We start from the raw sequence: 16,866 nt of genomic DNA on the forward strand, positions 1-16,866 counted from the left end.
TTGAAAGTATTGGCTTACCACTCAGGATCCCCTCCACAAAAAAGAAAGACTAGACAGAGCAGGACCTAATATTAACATACAAGTAATGTGACAAAAAGATTTCTCACAAATACGCTAAATTTTATAATTATTGATAAACCATTAAAAGTAAAAGGTAAGCACCTCTCCCATTCCTTAACTGAAAAAAATAAAGTAGATGGAATGCACTCATTTTGTCTTTATGGATATTCTCCAATAGTTAAAATAACTTGTTAACAACACATACTATACAGATATATGTCTTACCTATTAAAGATTTGATATTTTCTAAGATTAAATCACTAGTAATACTTCCAGATAAATCTTGCCCCAATTCAGCAATCAGCTTGGCATAACCTTCATTCTCTTCTCTTAACAAATTGAATTTTTGCTGCTTATAACTGAAATCAGATAAATACCATTAAGGGGATAAAATTAATTTTAATTAACAAGCTTGCACAGAGTACTGTATTCTCACTGAATTTTCTTATCTCCAACCTACAACAATCATAAGAATAGTTGTTGAAAGTTTACCTCTTTGTGTACCTTTTAGAGTAGAAAATAACAGTGATTCATATGAAAACCCCAATATTAATTACATAGGGAAAACCAGTAACACAAGAAAAGGATATTGTTAATATCAGGGAACAATAACATATCACTATTTCCATCTCTAAGAATATACCCTGAGTATAGCCACAGTCATAAATTATTTCATTGCTAATGATGAAAGCATGAGTATTATTTTAACTTTGAATATGGGCAAAAGTAACAATGGTTTTGCACAGGTAAAGGTCACTGATGACTCAATATTAGGCTACTTTTAGAAGGCAAAAAACACAAGACATGCTGACCACAAACAAAAAAAAAACAATCTTCAAAGTCCCCTTAGAAGCTACTAGCATTCAAAATACGAACAAAAAAACATACTCAGCTACTTGATCTGCAACGTAAGATACGTGTACTTACAAGAGTTTTGTCTTGATTTTAACTGACTTTTGATTGAATTGCTGTGATTGTTTGATAAGCCCTAATGATTCCAGTGTTTCTGGATCCAGGCGTTCCTTTAGAACTGTGTCTGAAACTAAATACTGTATTAAAAAATATTAAAGGTCGTTTATTCCTTAGCATTGCATCCACAACGTTAACTATATTCAAACTAAAGCTTCCTAAATAAGAATACAAAAATAACATTCTCTGTGTAACAACCTACAATTTATAAAAAGGCTTAGAAGTTCAATTTAACAAATATTATGACTCCAAATATTGAAATATTTAATAAACAGCTTTCAAAAAATTCACTACAAAATTATATGCATGTTGTACACTGCCTATAAATGACAAGAACTACAGATGAAATTTTCAATATGACTGCATTTGGCTTATCTGGATTTTCACCTAATACAGCACTTAATAGCCTCCTACTTTAAGTTAAATTCTAGTATAGCAAAGACAAGCACCTTCTTCCAGGTCTGAACCATGGCAGTTCTCCTTGGTTCTAAATTTATGAACACAAATGGTTTACCAGACAACAATCATGGCAAGTTCTAGAATTTATCATTTTTAAACTACCTCTATTCTTTTACTCTTTGCTTAACAGTTTATGAGGAAAAAAAAAATCCATTTAAAAGCTGTCTACAATCATTTCTACTTACTTTATAAATGCTTACCTTTTTCTTAGGAACTTACTAGGTCAGGAATATCACGAAAGGTTTTAAATGTATAGATAGTTTAAGTGATATGGATATGGTTACATGCTTATTTCATAGAAACAGCATGTCATATTTCACAAAACATTCCATTTCAAAACCCAAATCTCACCTTATGAGAAAAGTCAACTGAATGTCAATATCCTCCTCCATTAACATGATTAACTTCTATTACAACTGTTTAATGCAGATTTTTAAAAGGGAAAAATATTTTTAAAAACTTACCAAACATGCTAATACCAACTGTGTAAAATAGTCTCTCTTGCTTTTTTCTTCTAAACAATTTGTCTCAATATCTATAATGATGAAGAAAAAAGTTTGATTGATTTTTCTAGACTCCACAGCACTAAAGTAAGATATATTTTATTTAAAACTAACTAATTTTAAAATGCCTCAATCTGAATTTGGAAAAATTCAAAGCTATGGTAACATGAGATGTTATATGAATGCTTTAATTTCTCCTAAAACTGGAGATTGACCCTGTGACCTATGACAGATCCATAAAACGGTACATCAATTACACTGGAGCTACCTGCTATGGCACTGGAAGTGACAAAGCTTCAAAAAATATCGTTCGCAAAAAATGAAACATTCAAACAAAGTTTAAATGGCCACTTGTCAGAGATGCTAAAAAAAAAAAAAAGATTATTTTAGGTGAAAAGTTGAACAGGGTTATAACAAAGATTTCTTCTAACTCTAAAGATCCTAATACTCAGGCTGGGCGCAGTGGCTTACGCCTGTAATCCCAGCACTTTGGGAGGCCGAGGCGGGTGGATCATGAGGTCAGGAGTTCAAGACCAGCCTGACCAACATGGTGAAACCCTGTCTCTACTAAAAATACAAAAATTAGCCTGGGGTGGTGGCACACGCCTGTAATTGCAGCTACTCAGGAGACTGAGGCAGGAGAATCGCTTGAACCTGGGAGGCAGAGCTTGCAGTGAGCCGAGATCGTGCCACTGCACTCCAGCCTGGGCAACAGAGCGAGACTCTGTCTCAAAAAAAAAAAAAAAGATCCTAATACTCATGAAGATCAAACCCATGACTTTCGCCACCCTGGTCAAATTACCATGTTCTAACCAAGCTACCTGGCCACCAACCTGATGAAAAGACAGTATTAAATATTTTTGGCCGGGTACAGTGGCTCACGCCTATAATCTAGCACTTTGGGAGGCCGAGCGGGGTGGATCACCTGAGGTCAGGGGTTCAAGACCAGCCTGGGCAACATGATGAAACCCTGTCTCTACTAAAAATACAAAAATCAGCTGGGTTCAGGGGCACGCATCTGTAAGTACAGCTACTAGGGAAGCTGAGGCAGGAGAATCACTTGAACCTGGGAGGCAGAAGTTGCAGTGAGCCGAGATCGTGCCACTGCATTCCAGCCTGGGTGACAGAGTAAGACTCTGTCACAAAACAAAAAAAAATTAACATCTTATCTTGACTTATAATTCCAGTCAGTAAACAGAAATTATTCAAAATTTTTATCTTCCTACTGAAATATTTAAAAACTGAGAGTTTCATAAATTATTCAGAAAATTTGTCAAAAAATTTTCTGATCTGAAGTGTGGAAGAAAAAAAAACAATTAGTGCCAAATGCCAAGCACCAAAAATTTCAACCAGCATTGGCAGGATTACAAAACAAGGCTGATCTCAGGATTACTGCTTTAACTGATTTATACTATTAACCTAATTTTACAGTCAACTCATAATTTAGAATATGCTATAAAGAGAAGCACTGGTTTTAGTGAAGTAATAAAAATTGTCATCTACATGTTCTACTGCCAACACTGAGAATCAAAAGAGAAGGGGATTTTTCATCAAACATATCCACATTTTCCTGGCCCTTGACTTTCCCTTCTTGGACAGTTGCCATTTCTACATATCCTGGCCACTGTAGCTAAGCACACCGTTAGCTCATGTGTATTAAGGAAATTTTAGGGTGTAATTTATGCAATGTAAATTACAGTACAATCTCAATTTCTCATTAAGACTTTTAACCCATGTGTATCTCACCAATCCTTTTCAGGGACTCCCAATTGTTGCCCTGCTATCTGGTTTTCTGGTCCCTCCTTAGTCTAGAACTTTAAAGATACTGATTTTAAGGGATTGGGGCTAAACTGGGCCCATTCTTTTACCCAACACCTATCTATACTCCAGGGCCCTAAAGTCCCTAAGATCTACCTCTCAAGGTCCCTAAGATCTACCTCTCAAGGTCCCTAAGATCAGGGGCACTGGATGGCAGATTCATCCTCTTCAAGTCAAGTCTCTCTCCTCTCAGCCACCTAACCTGATTAAGACACTTATCCTCTGAGGGTTTGTGAACCTGGAATGAATTATTTTAGCTCATTAATCTTAATTCTTAGAACTGGATAAATTACTTAAACGTCTAACCATTCTCTTGGGTTCTGACAATGTTAGGAAACGCTTAATAGAGTCTCGGTAAATTTCTTAGCTGAGCTATCTCAACAATCAGTACAGGACTCTTATCATCCCAACTGTACTCTCCCTGGTTTCTTTATTCTTTTTGCTCTAACTCATAACACCATTCTAATAAACTCATTTATTATCCCTGACTCCTTTACCTCGAATAAATTCTCTTTAATTTCCCCTATGATTTTAATAAAAAGCCCTCAGCTATTTCCAACTGTAGTGCCCAGCATCACCAATTACCTACCCCAGCCCAGAGGTCCCATCAGCATATCAACTTACAGCAGACTCCCCCTTTCTATAGCTCTCATGCCCCCTCACCTTCATACGATTAGTCTGTTAAAGTTGCTATCAGCCAGGCGTGGTAGCTCAAGCCTGTAATCCCAGCACTTTGGGAGGCCAAGGCAGGCAGATCACCTGAGGTTAGGAGTTTGAGATCAGCCTGGCCAACAGGGCGAAACCCTGTCTCTATCAAAAATACAAAAATTAGCTAGGCATGGTGGCACATGCCTGTAATCCCAGCTACTCGGGAGGCTGAGGCAGGAGAATCACTTGAACCCGCGAGGAGGCGAAGGTTGCAGTGAGCCGAGATTGCACCACTGCACTCCAGCCTGGGCAACAAGAGTGAAACTCCATCTCGGGGTGGGGCTGGGGGTGGCGGTGGGGGGCGGGGGTGGGGAGACGGGGTTGCTATCTTAACCCGGAAAATGCAGCACTAATTTCCCTCGTAACTGTTAACATTTAGAATGACAATATGATGTAATAAAAAGATCATAGGCTGTGGAGCCAAAGTGACCCAGGTTCAAATTCTGCCTTACTGGCTTGCATGGCCTTGAAAAGTCACCACTTCGCTGAACCTCATTTTTCTGATCTGTACTCCTACCACCTTTACAGGAGTTGATATAAGGATTAAAATAAAAATTAAATGCTTAACACAATGCCCAGAACATGGAAGGTACTCTAAAGCAGAACTTAAATTGTTACCATTATTATTGTCATCATCATCCCATTATTAGAGGTAGCTCGCATTCTTACTCCTATTCCCCAGCCTTGATCTGGGGTCACACTTGAATCATTTTTTTTCTGCCAAGGGTGAGGGTGGGTGAGTGAGGGGGCAGGTGAGGGAAATCCTCTTTCCAAGTTTGCCATCATAATCTTGCTTATAAAAATGGACTGGATAGGCCGGGCACGGTAGCTCACGCCTATAATCCCAGCACTTTGGGAGGCCAAGGTAGGCAGATCACTTGAGGTCAGGAGTTTGAGACCTGCCTGGCCAACATGGTGAAACCCCGTCTCTACTAAAAATACAAAAAAATTAGCCAGGTGTGGTGGCATGCACCTTTAATCCCAGCTACTCAGGAAGCTGAGACAGGAGAATCACTTGAACCGAGGAAGCAGAGGTTGCAGTGAGCCAAGATCGTGCCACTGCACTCAGTCTGGGCAACAGAGCAAGACGCCATCTCAAACAAAAAATGGACTGGATAGGCTAAGAGAAATTTCCCAAAAGCAACCAAGCATCATCTTCATGAATTCATGTTACTAGTAAAAGACAATAACTTGTAACAATAATTCGTATTACTAAATAACTATGAAGGGAAAAATATAACCTAGTAAGTCAATAAGGAAAATACTAGAGCCAATAAGCTGATAATTGATGATTACCCAAAGAAAGATATACTCCTGACACTATCAAGGAACAATAGCTTCCACAAAATGTTACCTACAAATCAGTCTCAGTCTTACAAATTTATAGTAAAAATATTTTTAACTGAAATTTGTTTCATGATGTATTTATTTGTTTCACGATGTATATATTATATATATATTTGAATTATACCTCTAAAGCTTGTTTATAACATTGATTATGACATTTGACTTATATTGCTATATTCTCTACAAAGAATCAATTTGCTTCTAGACTTGCAGAAACATTTGTAAAATTCTTAGTTTAAAACATTTTATTTAACAAACATTTGATTTACCAAACAGCACGTTACAGGTGAAATAAAGGCTTAATACCTACCTAATATGCAGAATACATCAGCAAGAATGGAGGGCATATCCTCACGAAATTCCTAATTTTAAAAATATAATTACAGTAAATAGCAAAAAAGCACACAGCAAGTATTAGGGTTTCATAATAACACTCTTCTGTGAAACTTAAAAACAAAACATGGCTGGGAGCAGTGGCTCACACCTGTAATCCCAGCACTTTGGGAGGCCGAGGAGGGCAGATGACTTGAGCCCAAAAGTTTGGGACCAGCCTGGACCACGTGGTGAAACCCCATCTCTACCAAAAAAAAAAAAAATTAGCCAGGCGTGATGGTGTACTAGCTACTCAAGACACTGAGGTGGGAGGATCATTTGAGCCCAGGAGGTGGAAGCTGCAGTGAGCCAAGATCGCACCACTGCACTCCACCCTGGGCAACAGAGGAAACTCTGTCTTTAAAAAAAAAAAAAAAAATTGATTTCCAGGTGGTGCTGAAAAAAAAATTTTTAAAACAAAAACCCCATCATTATATTGACAAATATTAACATTCTTCAAGTAAACTTTCATAACAAAGAGGAAGATAATGTTTGCAAAAAATGTTTAAATGTCTACCATGAAATAACTTGATAAAAAAACAGAAACCTAAACAAGCACTTTAGGAAATATTAAAGAGCACAAATGAGTAACGTTTTTCCAAAGAAGTTTCGTTTTAGAAATCACGTGAATTTAGAGTACCTCATACCTACCTAAAGGAAGACTGTTAAAAATTGTACACTTTTCATCCAAGACTTTAAATATTGTGCTCATGCCTGAGTCAACATTTGATTTATGCAAAAATCATAATGGTATCAGAAAAACAGAAATCTTGAAAATACAAAACCAGCTAAAAAGCTAAAAGCTGGTTTGGGAGGGTTTTAGTTTCAGGAGGTACATGTACAGGTTTGTTACATGAATATATTTGGTAATGCTGGGGTTTGGGTTTCTATTGAATCCATCATCCAAATAGTGAACACAGTACTCAATAGGTAGTTTTTCAACCCTTATTCCCCTCCTCCCTCCCCCCTTTTTTGGAGCTCAATATTCTCTTTATTTTCTTTATTTACTCTTGTTTCCTTTGGAGAAAATGACCCAAAATTGGGCCAGGCACAGTGGCTCACGCCTGTAATCCTAGCACTTTGGGAGGCCGAGGCAGGTGGATCACAAGGTCAAGAGTTCAAGACCAGCCTGGCCAACATGGTGAAACCCTGTCTCTACTAAGAATACAAAAATTAGCCGGGTGTGGTGGTATGCGCCTGTAATCTCAACAACTCGGGAGGCTGAGACAGGAGAATTGTTTGAATCTGGGAGACAGAGGTTGTAGTGAGCCAAGATTGTGCCACTGCACTCTAGCCTGGGTGACAGAGCAAGATACCGTCTTGGGGAAAGAAAAAAAAAAGAAAAGAAAAGGATCCTCCTGTTTCTGAATAAAAACTTTGGCATTATTCTAGATTTGTCTCTAGACTTTCCACTCCCACACTCAATTTTAGGGCTATTTTCCATTAGAAGGGATCATAGTTCACTTATTGCAGTTAACAGTTTGCTGGCAGTATAGCAACCCTAAAATTAGCCTATTTTCAGAAACTAAAAGAAATTCTAAAGAAAAATCTGGCAGCTGCAAGGAGACGCACAAGATACTCTTCTGTGGGTAAGATACTGGACAGTATATAGTACTAAGAGAAAGCCATGACAAAGACAATCAAGCTGCAGAAGTATCTATAAAGACATCATTAAGTATTCAAAAGAAAGAAGAAGCTACGTAAGAACCAAACACACATACATAAAATTCACTTGAACTGTCCATTTTCAATAAATGAAAAAAGAATCAGAATCAGATCCCATAAACAAACTAAAACCTATACCAATGCCCAATTTACAAAATGAAATAACCTTGTCAATCAGATTTTAGCCTCAAATTTCTTAAGGGCTCTGAACTCTCGTTATGTCTATTTAAATGCAAGTACTCAGGCCACTTGAAGATCAGAAATAGAGTAACACAAGAGTTTTCAAAAACGAAATATTCGTTGTTTAAGAAAGATTGGTAGCAACTGAATTTTTTTAATGTTAAAAAAAGGAACTTGACTACTCCAACATGAACTAATTCTGTTGTTATCAGCTGGAGATAATTTAGAGACAAAAGGGAAACTCACTGAATTCCTACTGCTCAAATACACCCCAATATGGGGTGGAAAATCACAACAGCTAAACTTAAAATTTCCTTAAGACTATCCCTGGGAAAGCACAAAAAACATACAAATATTACCTCCCTTGACAGAAAAAAAGGCTACAGAAGATTAAAGAAACACAGTAAGAGAAGTTCAGATTGAGACCAAGAAGCTTCAAATCCCACACCTTAATAAAACCTATTATAAAAGCTATTCTGAATTTTATTTATATACAATTTCGTTATAAATGTATATATACAATTTCGTTATAAATGTATATATACACATATATACACAGACACAAGATAATTTTATTTATATACAAGTTTAAAAGCCAGCTTAGTAATAAAAGAACAGCACGCCACTTGTAAAACCTCAAGCTTAACTACTGGTTTACAATTTGAAAGCCCATCTTCCAATTCAAATGCCAAACCACCATGAAAAATATTTGGTCTGAATCTAACTTAAATTCTCCAATAAATGAAGGAGTGAAACAGAATAACCATGTAAAAGAGTTTTTTTTAATCTAGTCAATATTTTTTAAACCGTAAGTAAATGAAAACTGGCACCAAGTGAATGTTAGAGCCAAAAAATTGCAATTTAAAATAATTTAATCCTCAATTTTTAAAATATATTTAATTTCTAAACATAACTACAAACAAAAAATGGCTTATACTATATTGAGAGAAAAATATTTTAGCCAATTTACTTTTTTAAGTATTTTTAATTAAGGACACCTTAATTTTTTTTTTTAATTATACTTAAAGTTCTAGGGTACATGTGCACAATGTGCAGGTTTGTTACCTATGTATACATGTGCCATGTTGGTGTGCTACACCCATTAACTCATCATTTACATTACATATATCTCCTAATGTTATCCCTCCCCCCACCCATGGATACCTTAATTTCATTACAGCACAGGCTTTTTTTTTTTCCCTACCAGCCTACCTGATATTTCCTACTTTACTAACAATCAGATAAAAAGATTAAACTATCTGTGTTCCTGTCTGGCAAAAATGGCTTACCAATATCACCTTAAAACATCCACTACTCACTACCATAGTTTTGAGGGGGAAAAAGTAAAAAAAAGAAAATTTTAAAAATCCATCCACTACCATAATTTTGAATAAAATACAAGTTATAAACTTCAGGGATCTTTGTGTCAAAGCAAAAAGATATATAACAACTATTAACTTAAAAAAATATATATACATACTTACACTAATGTCACTAAGAACATTAGATGCCTGTTCATGCTTTAGATTTCCTTTAATTACATGATATGACAACTCATAGAGAGCTTGCTGGAAATCTGTTGAACATAAGAGAAATAATGTAAGGATACAGTCTCTTGAACATGAAAAGTAAATCTATATATTTCCTACATCTCAGAATTATTATAAACATCAATAATGAAAAATATAATTCTAATGCTTTTCCTCTAGCACTTTTTTCTTTTATTTTCACAAAAACACAAAATTAAAAGGTTAGAAAAATGTTAACCATCTCTCCACTACTATAACTACAGCTTGAGCATTCCTTTCCAGTTTTTTCTGTATGTCTACAGATTTTACATATTTAAATTCACCATGCACATCATATAGCATTCTGATTCCCCCCAAAACACTTTTAAAGCACTTTTTCATGCTACTCAAGTCTCTATAATTATTTTCAATGAACTCTAGCAAGTGGATTCAAACCAATCATTCTCCTCACCAGTAGACTTCAGATATATACTCAATTCAATCTCAGGGCTATAGTGGCAACAGATAAAGAATAGCAGTAAATACACTACCGAGTTTTAACCATACCCTAGTGAGACAGAAATTTCTCCCCAAATCTAAATCTCTTTGTCCCATAAAAATCAAACAAAAAATACATGTATAAAATGGCAGTTCTATGATAACTGTCAACCACAAGTAGCAACATTCACTATTAATTACCACAGTCCCCTTTCCTGAAGAAAGATATTTTGGTTTTGGAGTGGGTAGTTAGTGGTCAGGTGAACACTTCCTTCTGGTCATCTTCTTTCTAAGTCCTATATACTGAAAACTATACCTCCTTCCAATCATGAAAAGTAGTGAAACAAGAAGCTTTAAAGATGCTAATGTAAAATAAAGTCTATTTATAATCTCCTTTTGAGTGGAATCAAAATTTTTTCAGAACCAAACAGCAAGTTAAAAAATAAAATATTTTAAAAATCTTCTTAGCCAGCCACAGTGGCTCACACCTATAATCCCAGCACTTTGTAGGGCCAAGGCAGGAGGACGGCTTGAGCCTAGGAGTTCGAAACCAGCCTAGGCAACATAGGGAGACCTTATCTCTACTAAAAAAAAAAAAAAAAAAAATTAGCCAGGTGTGGTGGTGCACACCTGTTATGCCAGCTACTCGGGAGGCTGAGGCAAGAACTTAAGCCCAGGAGATCAAAGTTGCAATGAGTTGTGATAGCACCATTGTCTCAAAAAATAAAAATAAAAATAAAAATAAACTTCTCCCCTGCTATGACTCCTAGCCACAAAAAGGAACATAATAGAAATCAAAATGTATATAAATCCCCCCTTTATGAAAATACTATTTTGCAGTAAAATTAACTAGTCCATTAAATCATTTGCTATTATTCGCTATTGCTAATAATTATTCCAATTATTTATGAAGAATTCTTTATTAAATATATTCTGCCTATTTTACAATTATATCTACATTGTGCTTTTAAATAACAATATAAAAACAAAGGAAAAAATTTCTATATTTTGGTATCATAGGTATAAGAGGTCAACTTTATGCTTTGTATTTCCATGAATAAAATGCTTTACAACAAACAACAAATAATACTTACTTAAAATTTTCCAGACAATTAAGGTGGTTTTTTTGGCTTTTTTTTTTTTAAAGCAATAACAGAAGAACAAAATAGCCAATTATCAAAAACTAAGGTCCCATGAGAATATGTCCTCTGGTACTCATAGGGGACCAGGGAAGTCTAATCTTAATCACAGAAGGAGATTAAAATAGAGAACAAGTGACCTGGGTCATTTTGCTGACACTAAAGTGACATAAGAACAATCACATTGTAATCCACACAGCAGCAACAAATAGTCCCCAAATCACAAGTTTTCTTATTTTTTTTTTCTTTTGAGACAGAGTCTCGCCCTCCAGGCTGGGGTACAGTGGCGCAATCTTGGCTCACTGCAACCTCTGCCTCCTGGGTTCAAGCGCTTCTCCAGCCTCAGTCTCCCAAGTGACTGCAATTACAGGCGTCCACCACCACGCCCAGCTAATTTTTATATTTTTGGTAGAGATAGGGTTTCACCATGTTGACCAGGCTGGTCTTGAACTCCCGACCTCAAGTGATCCACCCGCTTTGGCCTCCCAAAGTGCTGGGATTATACGCGTGAGCCACCAGGCCCGGCCTAATTCACGAGTTTTCTAAATGCCTACTTAAAAATGGTTATGAACTCCTATTGTGTTTTATCCATAGGAACTGTAAGTGGTGGTTTAAAACTATCAGGCTAGTTCCACAGAAACCTATAAAATCTATATTGCAGGTGAAAAACTTTATATTTACAATGAGGAGGAAAACTTACAACCCTTATAGTTATCCACAAAAAAATTCAATAAAATATTTTATCTTAATGTTAACACTTCAGAAAGAGTAGTTTTAAGAATAGCCACTAGAGGCCTGGCGCGGTGGCTCAAGCCTGTAATCCCAGCACTTTGGGAGGCCAAGGCGGGTGGATCACAAGGTCAGGAGACCGAGACCATCCTGGCTAACGTGGTGAAACCCTGTCTCTACTAAAAATACAAAAAATTAGCCGGGCGTGGTGGCAGGCACCTGTAGTCCCGGCTACTCGGGAGGTTGAGGCAGGAGAATGGCATGAACCCAGGAGGCGGAGCTTGCAGTGAGCCGAGATGGCGCCGCTGCACTCCAGCCTGGGTGGCAGAGCGAGCAAGACTCTGTCTCAAAAAAAAAAAAAAAAAAAAAAAGAATGGCCACTAGAAGGTACTTCTAGAGATTCTTAGTTTTTGCGGGGTTTGAATGTTGAAGACACCAGTTCTTGGTTATGTCTAATATTACTAGTACTACTCATGTTTGTTTTTTTAAACAATAATGTACTGTTTATTTTCAAATAGCTAGAAGGGATTTTTAATTTTCCCAACACAAAGAAATGATAAATGTTTGAGGTGATACACTACACTAATTTGATCATTACACATTATATACATGTATCAAAATACCACACTGTACCCCAATTACTCATGTTCATTAGCCATCATTACAATGTTGTTTCATTGGCAGTGGCTAGGGTGGGGGGAAGGTGATTTATAAAAGAAACAAGGAGAAGCAGTGTGTGCAAGGGAAACTGCCTGCCTGAAATGAAATTAATTCAAGGGAAGGGCAGAAAGAAAGGTCAGAGGGAACACTGCCCGAACTCAAACCCCTAAAACAGAAAAGAGATTCTGAAGAAATGACATTCAGTCAGTTTCCTGCTAGGACAACAAACTGGAGCCCCTCAAACCAAAGCCTGCCTGTTGACAGAGATCAGCCAAGGAGTGTATGTGTTAAGGAAGCAGGCAAGGGTAAGAGAAGGAGAGCAATGGCAATTCAGCCAATAAGGCCACACTAATAACTATTTCTGGTTTCACATGTGAATCAGAACCATGCAAATAAACAATAATCTAATAGTTATTAAAGATCCAGAGTCACATGGTTACACTATTTACACTATCATTTATTGAAAATTCTTCTATATTATCCACCTAATGTTTCTATCAAACAAGATCAAAGTTAACTGAGATGTTAAAAACTGATTTTAAACACGGGGAAGAAAAAAGATAAAGTACCCAAGTATTTTTAGAAAGGAGTCTTTTTGTACATTCTTATACTTCTGACAGTCAACTAACTTAAACAAGAATACATTACTGTCTATCAACCTCAAAAATCTTTTGAGTGATCATGCAATTTTATGAGCAGGATAAACAAGAAAATAATTTGGGGGGTGGCAGGCTAGGAGTGTTAACTCTTAAAACAGGTCTTACCCATATGACAGGGTGAAAAATGGCTTTTTCATTTGTTAAAAAAACATTTTCGGCCGGGCACGGTGGCTCACGCCTGTAATCCCAGCTCTTTGGGAGGCTAACGTGCGCGGATTACCTGAGGTCAGGAGTTCGATACCAGCCTGGCCAACATGGTGAAACCCCATCTCTACTAAAAATACAAAAATTCGCCAGGCGTGGTGGCGGGCGCCTGTAATCCTAGCTACTCAGGAGGCTGAGGCAGGAGAATCGCTTGAACCTGGGAGACGGAGGTTGCTGTGAGCCAAGATTGTGCCACTGCACTCCAGCTTGGGTGACAGAGTGAGACTCCATCTCAAAAAAAAAAAAAAAAATCTTCCACTCACACATCCAAATGTTATTTTTATGAAACAAGGTTCACTCTGTCACCCAGGCTGGAGTGCAGTGGTGTGATCTTGGCTCACTACAGCCTCTGCCTCCCGGGTTCAAGCGATTCTCGTACCTCAGCCTCCTGAGTAGCTGGGATTACAGGCGCACGCCACCACACGCAGCTAATTTTTTTTTGTATTTTTTTTTTTGGTAGAGATGGAGTTTCACCATATTGGCCAGGCTGGTCTCGAACTCCTGACCTCAAGTGATCCGCCCACCTCAGCCTCCAAAAGTGCTAGGATTACAGGCATGAGCCACCACACCTGGCCCAAATGTTCTTTAAAAAGTATATCCTCAGCTATGCAAGGTGGCTCATGACAGTAATCGCAACAATTTGGGAGCCTGAGGCGAAAGGACTGCTTGAGGTCAAGAGTATGAGACCAGCCTAGGCAATATAGCAAGACACCTTATCTCTACAAAAAATAAATTAAAAAAATAAGGCTGGGCACAGTGGCTCACACCTATAATACCAGCACTTTGGGAGGCCAAGGCGGGCGGATCACCTGAGGTCAGGAGTTTGAGACCAGCCTGACCAACATGGTGAAACCCCGTCTCTACTAAAAAATACAAAATTAGCCAGGCATGGTGTCACATGCCTGTAATCCCAGCTACTTGGGAAGCTGAGGCAGGAGAATCATTTGAACCCAGGAGGCAGAGGTTGCAGTGAGCCAAGATTGCACCACTGCACTCCAGCCTGGGCAACAAGAGTGAAACTCCATCTCAAAAAAATAAATAAATAAATAAGCAAGGAGCGGTGTTGCACTCTTGCAGTTCCAGCTACTTGGGAATCTGAAGTGGCAGGATTGCTTGAGCCCAGGAGTTTGAAGCCACAGTGAGCTATGGATTACACCACCACTGCATTACAGCCTGGGCAATGGAAAGAGACCCTGTCTCCTTAGAAAAAAAAAAAAAAAGTATATCCTTTATTATGAAAGTCATGATTTTTGGTAGAACAAAAATAAATATATATATGTAAAATTCTGTTCTTAATCTTCTATTCACAAAAGCATAATTTAAATGACCATAATAAATTTTATCTAATGATTTTTGGCTTCAAATAGAATATCGGTTATAAAAATGTATTTTCTAATTTAAAAAAATACTGTGGGTTTTACCCCCAACAATACTACAAATGTAAATGCTTTACACTTACTAGACACAATTCCTTTTAGTTTTGTCCCTCCTTTGCCAAATCCACATGTCTAATTTTAAATTAATAAAATGTTAAATAGTAAAATCCTTTGAAACTAAAGTTACTGGAAAATTATATACTGTTTAATTACATATTTTATTTAATAAATCATATCTGTGATATGCAGTAAACAACTCCTTTGAATGTTTCCCATGACAACTGCCTTTAACAAGATCCCTAGACACCACCTAAACATAACCAGCTTTAGTAAAAATACCGAACCTCAGTTTCTGGAAATTTTCTAGTGCAAATAAAATCAGAACAATTTTTCTTTCCATGTTATCTTTTCTGTCATATTTATGATTGATACAGCTAACAACTGCTGAAATTTAGCTAAATATACCAAGCCCCAATTAAAAAAGTCAAGCAATAGCATATCATTATAATGCAGGTCAAATAACATCAGTATACAGAGATATAGTCTTACTGTAACTATAGTTTTAATCCTGACTATAATATAACCATGTAAAACCTTTATATAATGTGAACTATCTTACACCTTTTGTTTTCATACCTAACAATGAACAGAAAGCAGTTACTAATTTTAATCAAGAAATAACTAAGATACTTTTAAAAATCTTACCTCTGTACGTTGAACTATCATGGCTTTTATTTTCACTGAGGATCCGACATAAATGCAAACTAGAATAAAACAGAAAACATGTATTTCAATTTCCACCCTAACATGAGATGATTCTTATAAAGCAAATTATATCAACTGGCAAGTAAAAAAAATTTTAATCAAGCATTTATTCTGCCTTTCATATACAAACTGTACCACTGGTAACTCATATAAGATTAAAAATATCTCTGTAGTAATAAAGAAGAAATTATGAAATTAGAATATCACCATTTTAAGACCCCTAATTAATTAAAGAATCTAGGCATCTACCAATGGCTGTTCACATTACAAAAAGAGACTATGGGCCAGGCGCGGTGGCTCATGCCTGTAATCCTAGCACTTTGGAAGGCCAAGGCGGGAGGATTGCCTGAGCTCAGGAGTTCGAGACCAGCTTGGGCAACACAATGAAACCCCATCCTTACTAAAATACAAAAGAAATTAGTCAGGCGTGGCGGCATGCGCCTGTAGTCCTAGCTACTAGGGAGGCTGAAGCAAGAGAATTGCTTGAACCCAGGAGGCAGAGGTTGCAGTGAGCCAAGATTGCATCACTGCACTGCAGCCTGGCAACAGAGCAAGACTCCGTCTCTACAAAAAAAAAAAAGTAAAGAAAAGAAAAAAAGACTATGAAACACTATGTGCCTCCAGATTCCGATGAAAGAAAGCATCATGCAGGCTGGGCAGGGTGGCTTACACCTGTAATCCCAGCACTTTGGGAGGCCAAGACAGGCAGATAGCTCGAGCCCAGAGGTCAAGGCCAGCCTGGGAAACATGGTGAAACCCTGTCTCAACAAAAAATACAAAAATTAGCCTGGCATGGTGGCTCATGCTTGCACTCCCAGCTACTCGGGAGGCTGGGGTGAAAAAATCCAATCATCTGAGCCCAGGAAGTTGAGGCTGCAGTGAACCATGACTGCTCACTCCACTGTACTCCAGCCTGGGAGACAGGAAAAAAAAAAAAAAAAAAGGAAAAAAGAAAAGAAAGCATCACCTACCTATGAAGTTGTCTTTAGGGGAAAAAAAAAGTGTGAATCAAAATCTGATCAAGCCATCTGGATCCAACTACCAATTTACAGAAAAAGACAACAGAGGAATATATTAAGAGATACCATAGGGATACAATCACCAAAATTCAAACTGTGGAAAAATCTAACAGAGAGTGACCCAATCTCTTGAACAAACAAATTGCAAGGAAAAATGTAATAAAATATAAAGGAAGAGTGCAAGAGAAGAGGAACAGAAGAGCTACAAGACAGAAAAACAATTAACAA

General features: G+C 37.3%; 1 protein-coding gene across 8 annotated transcripts in view; it reads right to left on the reverse strand.

Annotated features, from left to right (window-relative positions):
* THOC2 (THO complex 2) overlaps window positions 1-16,866 on the reverse strand; it is a 135,633-nt gene that overhangs the window by 99,573 nt on the left and 19,194 nt on the right. For all 8 annotated transcript variants that reach the window (XM_030806599.1, XM_030806595.1, XM_030806596.1 and 5 more), the window contains exons 2-7: window positions 15,560-15,618; window positions 9,566-9,657; window positions 6,175-6,226; window positions 1,953-2,023; window positions 988-1,109; window positions 286-419 (exon numbers count right to left, since the gene is read on the reverse strand). In XM_030806599.1, the coding sequence (XP_030662459.1) occupies window positions 286-419; window positions 988-1,109; window positions 1,953-2,023; window positions 6,175-6,226; window positions 9,566-9,657; window positions 15,560-15,618 (530 nt within the window). The remainder of the gene's footprint in view (window positions 1-285; window positions 420-987; window positions 1,110-1,952; window positions 2,024-6,174; window positions 6,227-9,565; window positions 9,658-15,559; window positions 15,619-16,866) is intronic.

Source organism: Nomascus leucogenys, chromosome X, assembly GCF_006542625.1.
Source record: "Nomascus leucogenys isolate Asia chromosome X, Asia_NLE_v1, whole genome shotgun sequence".
NCBI classification, from domain to species: Eukaryota; Metazoa; Chordata; class Mammalia; order Primates; family Hylobatidae; genus Nomascus; species Nomascus leucogenys.